Below are 6,286 nucleotides of genomic sequence, written 5' to 3'. Positions count from 1 at the left end.
AACAAATCTTCTATCAATCTTCTCACATACTCAAATGATGGAACTACTCTCTTAAATACTGGTTAGAGAAGAATGAAAATGTTAGTGTCCCAGGGGTATGGTTATTTTAAAAAGTGAGATTATGTTTTATTTAATGTTATTTCAATTTTTTAAAAATTAAAACTGATTTTTTTTATATTTAATATGAAAGTGGAAGGAAAAAGTATGGAGGTGGAGGAAGAATTTGGCTTATAGTATTTATGAGATAGACTCAAAGCACATCAAACTTAAATAACCCTCAGCACAAGACCCATGCTTCAATTAAAATAATACTACCAAGAAAAAGAAAATATAGTACTTTGTATGATAGAAATAGAAAAGAGAGAAAGGTGATGGGAGCAAAGCAATAATGGTGTGGAGCCATAGGCAGTTGCATATACTATACCATTTACTGTCATCTGCCTTAGCCACTTCATCATCTTCCCTTTTTAAAAATTAATTAATCATTTCAATCCCACCACCACATTTCTGATCTGGAATTGGGATAATGAAAATAAACTAAACATAAAAATAATGTGTACTTATATTTAAATGTAATATTAAATTTAAACATTATTTTGTAATAAACTTTGAATCGACTATTCAATTTTTTACTTTTTATCTTTTGTATAAATTCTTGAAGTGATTTTTATTTAACAATTAATAAAGTAAACTGACTCTATGTAAAATATACTAATTACTTAAATTTTATTTAATCTCTTGAAATGATAATTATTATAGGTGGAGATTAATTTAAGAAAATAATTTCCAAGTATAACAAGAAAAAGATATATAAACATATTAAAAGTGTAGTTTGATCTAATTTAATTTTAATAAAATTAAAAAACGTAAAACAAGCATAAATAATAAAAAGTCGTGGGTAACAATTTTACTAAAAATTAAATATACGGAGAAAATACACAATAATTTTACTCTCATTCGATAAAATTAATAAGCTTATTGATTTGATAATAACTATCTTAAAATGAATATCAAAATAAATTTTAATTTACTAACAATGTAAATTTTTAGTGCATCAATGCGTATCCATAAAACTCGTTATTTTTCTTCATTGGTTTGAAGATTAACGGCTTATCCAAGGACTCTAATAAGTATCCTGTTTTCAGGAGTTTCCATAACTTGGGTTCAGAAAGCAAATGGCAAATGTTCCGATCCTGGAACTCAAGCAACAAAACTAAACCCCTGCGTGAATTAAAAAGTAAAAAAGTAGATTCGCCAACATCCACTTGAAATTCATAGAATATCAGTTGATTTTTCAATAGCCATTAATATATTAATCTGCAACTGTGAAGCATCATGGCAATAAGGAAATGCTGAAATTCCCCTGCAGTGGAGTTTCATAGGCAGGAACCCCTAATCAGCTTTCACAGGTGCACGTTATTCATTTGATAAATGATAAGTCAGCTGTCAGCTGTTTAAGTGAAATATATCAAAACAGAGAAAGACCATAGTAGAACTAAAGGGTATCAGTCAACATCATTCCCTCAGGGCCTCATATACCCTAACTACACCTAAAAACACGACCCTCTTGGGTAGCTCCTCAGTTTGCACGCTCTCTGAGGACTTCAAGATCCATCTCTGTTGGGTCCGTTGCCTGAATCTCGTAATGGATGCCCTGCAGCTCCCTTCTGAACCTGTCCTTGGATGTTGCATAAAGCATCTTAGAGCGAATGCGGGCTACTGAAGGAGACCTGTAAAATAATCTCTTCATAAACCGTAAACTAGAAGAATAAAGGCAATAACAGATGGCCAAAATGTTTGAGAGAAACTTCCTCTGATTTAGTCCAACAGCAGTAAACAGAAGGTAAATTTTATCTGCAAATGTCAAGATAAGCTAGTAGAAAGTAACTGAGTCATATTTTGACACTGACCAGACAATTCTTTCAAGGCTGCTATCTTGCTATCATAGTCAATTTATAAAATAATCGAAACACCTAAAAATATTAACAATACAAAATTAAAGAAATAACTGAGCAGATGGCTTAAGATACCATATACAGACCCTTAACACGAGTTCACGTGAAGTGAAAGGTAATAAAAAACTATCACATACGTTTAGTGATGACCACAGAACATATCAGCTACTGGAAATATGGGGAAAAACAACTAAGCGCAAAAAAGAAGTCTCAGAGCTGACAAAGCAACATGCCAGTGGATAGGTCTAGCAGTCAAGGAAAAATAAACTCAGTCCCCAATTCAACGAGGTATTAATTAAACTTCAATTTTGCTTGAAAATATGTAAACAATTCCATTACAACTCACCTTACTCCATTTGAAAACATAACAATATATACTCCAGTAATAAGTTTTTGTCGACTTGCACATGCCAAATATCACGTGGATCCCAAATCAAAAGATTAGAAGTCCTTCTACAACAACAAAATAACCATAAAGAAAACCAACTCTCATGTCATGCCAACTAATGACTAGACATATTCGATTTATACTAAGTTCATTCCTTTTTTCCGAATCACAAACAAGGAGAAACTTTATAGCTTTACCAGGATCTAAATTCCATCCCCTGACTTCAAGAAAAGAAAAATATTCCAAATTTTGTACTTCCAATAAGTAGAGTCTAGAGAAAACGGTTCAGTCATTCAAACTTATTTTATTCACTGTTCTTTGTATACTATTCTAGCAACATTTAGGATTGGCAAAGATCTAGGTAAGTAATAATCTAAGGATAAACAATCCAAAGAAAAAAAAATACACTGAAAACTAAAACAAGAGCTTCAATGGGGCAGCTACAAGCTACCTCATAAATTGTTGAGCATTTTTCACAAAATAATATATACAGAAACCCTTTCAAGTTTCTACACTAGAGAATGCAAAAGATATCGGAATTTGACATACACGCAAAAAATTGAGATTTAAGAATCTGTCAAAGTACTTGTTTGGTTGGGTCTCTGCCTCTAGTGTGTTTATAGGCCATGACAAGAAGAATAAAAGTAGGTATTCTTAGTAATAAAATATTGGTTACATTAGGATGATGGTGTTGGATGTTTCAAAGTGTAGTGTTACATAGAATTGAATGTGTCGCAGGTGTTCAACCTTTATGGTTTTTTATAGTTGGAAATAGGAGCATTTTCCTCTCACATCTCTCAGTAAAGAGAAGGTTAAGGAGTAGAGAGAAGGCTAAGTTTTGTATGATACACGGTTAGGCCCATCATTCTTCAAAGACCCTTTTATTATTGGAGGGGAGTCAAAGACAATCATTGTGTTCCATGTCTTGTCAGGTGTAATCTTTATTAACACTTGGCTAGAATTTCTGTAGTTATGCCTCATCCTGGTCAAGTTCATTATCTTTGGCCCGGAAGTATGTTGGAGGAAAGAAAGTACGCTTGGCATATTTTCTAATATGCTGTTAATATGTTTGTTGTAAAAATAAGACTTTTTCCAAAATTTGACCTTCCATATGTGTGGGTTGATGGATCTCATATTGCTTAATGTCAGTCATGGTTTCTCAGAAGAATAAAAGGGGTTCCTTGTTTGTTTTCTGATTGGTAAACGGAACCTTTTACTTGTATCAGACAATGTGGATGGTTGTGGACCTGCTTTTGATTTATATGGTCTGGTTCTTTTAGAGGTTTAAGCAACCCTTGTACTCATTTCAATAAAACTTCATTGGTGTATCAGGGAAAAAATTACGATCATAGTAAACAATTGGAATCATATATAGATATATTAGAGAATTACAGCATTATAGAGAATTTAAATTGTATCATCAGCTTCCACTTTACCAGATTCCTCTTTAGATGAGCAAAGTGGCATGATGCCCTAAGACGTCTTAGGCTTGCATAATTTATCTGTATTTCAAGATTTGAGGCACGCCACATAGATGCAACAGTAAAATGCTATACCCACATGCATAAATCAGTCTAAACAGAAATCAACGTAGGAAAATTTGAATGAGTTAATATAATATGCAATTTCTATAGTAGTAAATGATATCAAGAGACTAACCATGCAACGAAAAAGATTTTGCTCTTTTGGCAGTTCTCAGATGTCACAAAATCAAAGTCATAGACAGCATATCGGCAATCACTCTCAGGCAAGGATGCAGTGAAATCATCATAGCTCTCAGCAGGGCCTCCGGTTTTCTCTACCACAACTTCTTGCTTTTTCTCGTCAATTTTAAAAACCACATAGCGATGGACTTTCTTCCTCTGCAATTCCAGGAACGTGTTTACGCTATGCTCATCAACACCCATTCCAGAAGAGGCATTTCCCTACATTGAAGCAACATATTGATTACTTCTAAATTATAGCCCCTTTCAAATTCAATGTTTTAACCATATTACCAATACTGATAATGATAAGGACAATGATAATGTTCTTACAGTAAAATGAATCTTAGCAGTCAGGAAAACAAATGCCATTTCCTTTACGTGTATAGAAACAAAATACAACAACCCAATAGGGGATACAATCATTTCTCCCAACACATGAAGTTCCCTTGAGCTGGGTCACAAGATACATATGCAGAATGAGTGTAAAAATAAAACAATATTTCAATAGTGACAAAATGCGCTTACTTATTTTGAATCCAATTTCTGGATTAACTAAAAATTCTGATACAGACAACCCTAAAGTTAATTACAACTCAAAGCCACTTCATGCATTAGAAAGGAACAAAATATCCAATAAACTTTCAATTGTTAGCATATGACATACCCCATCCTTTTGTAACATAGTCTGTATCATCATAGAGAACCAATTGAAATTTAAGCCAATGGAAAGATCAAAAACCTTCCCATTTCAATTTCTGAGACATCCTCGAACCTAACACAGCACTGAAAATCCAACACATACCAGGCCCAACTCAAATGCATCAACGAGAAGTTTCAAAATACTAGAATCTAGACCCAAACAAATAACAACACAAAAGATTAATGATGAATGTCGATTGAGTGTAGCAAACTAAAAACACGCGATTAAAGAAAGATGTCGCATTAAATTATTTATAAAAAAAAACTAAAACTAAAATTAAAACTCGTAACCACAAAGTGGAGATACAAACTAAGAACCAAAATTTGTAGCGTCAGTAAAATTGGACTGAGACAGCGCAAAAATAAATAAAAGTTCAACGAAAATCAAGTGATAACAACACAGGCACAATAAGGAAAATAAACAAGAAAAAAAGTGTAAATATAAAAAGAGAGAGATGAAAGGAAGCTTACCCCTCCCCCTCCTACTCTGAAAGCCATGGATACAGTGAGATGAAAGATGGGTTTTGCGCAGAGAGAAAGGTGAGAGAACTTGTGTGGAGAGGAGAAGAGAAAAATTGTGAAGAAAACTATAAAACGCGAAAAAGGTATATATTCTCTTCACTGTCCAAGAAGAAAGGTAAAAGTAAAACCAAAGCAAAGCAAAATCCAACCACCACACAAAGGAAACGCAAATGCGTGAACAAACAAAGTTGCAAAAGCCCTCTTCAGTTTACAATTTAGTCTAAAGTTTTAATTATGTAATTATGCCATATAAAATAAAGATTTAAATATACTTTTTATTTCTTTAATTTAATACAATTATTTTTCTGTCTTTTAAATAGAAATATAGAAATTAGTCTTTAAAAAAATAATGATTTTTTTTTACTTTTTTAAAAAAGTTTGAAAAATAATCCCTGACTCAGATATTTTTAATTCGGTGAGTTTAGATTATACTCGGAATCATTCTAATGCCATCTAACGCCTTTTTTCTAGTATAACTTTTTTTTTATCTTAATAAATATTATTTTTCTAGTATATTATTATTGTTTTACCAGTTCAAGCATTGTAAACTATATCTTAATTATAATTATATTTTTATTTGATTTTATTTAACTATAGTTGGCGTTGAGATTAAAATATCATGTTAACAAAGCCAAGTGGATTCGATTTTGTTTATTGTTAAATCTTAATCCAAAAAATTCAGATACAAAACTGAATATATCAAAATTTTGGTAGAAACTTGTTCAACAAGCGTACAAAATCATGAATTAAGATTGTTCCATGAGCTTTAATTATTTAAGAAATTTATTATTGTTAAATATTGCCATAACTTTTTCATTTTTATCAACTATTTATCTTATTTTTATAAATAAATTAAGTTTTTGAATGAGGTTGGAATCAAGAGAATGATTATCTTCTTTCTCGGTCGGTCTACCTCTCCTCTCTCTTCTCGAAATGGTCTCCTAACTCTCTATTCGCTTCTTTGTATCTCATCTTCATAAATTCTAAACTCGGATGCTACCTGCAAAAACCACTCC

At 32.1% G+C, this 6,286-nt stretch overlaps 1 protein-coding gene across 1 annotated transcript; it reads right to left on the bottom strand.

The window, feature by feature from the left end:
• Positions 1 to 1,250: 1,250 nt before the first annotated feature.
• Positions 1,251 to 5,482, bottom strand: LOC137827751 (actin-depolymerizing factor-like). The gene is made up of 3 exons (XM_068634042.1): positions 5,220 to 5,482; positions 4,003 to 4,268; positions 1,251 to 1,730 (listed from the first exon to the last, which is right to left on the bottom strand). The coding sequence occupies exons 1-3, from the start codon at positions 5,244 to 5,246 to the stop codon at positions 1,580 to 1,582; spliced, it is 444 nt and encodes a 147-aa protein (XP_068490143.1). The 5' UTR covers positions 5,247 to 5,482; the 3' UTR covers positions 1,251 to 1,579.
• Positions 5,483 to 6,286: the final 804 nt, after the last annotated feature.

This window comes from Phaseolus vulgaris, chromosome 7 (genome assembly GCF_000499845.2).
Source record: "Phaseolus vulgaris cultivar G19833 chromosome 7, P. vulgaris v2.0, whole genome shotgun sequence".
Taxonomy (NCBI): Eukaryota; Viridiplantae; Streptophyta; class Magnoliopsida; order Fabales; family Fabaceae; genus Phaseolus; species Phaseolus vulgaris.
Note: the sequence above shows the minus strand (reverse complement) of the source record. Positions and strands in the feature narration are given on the sequence as shown.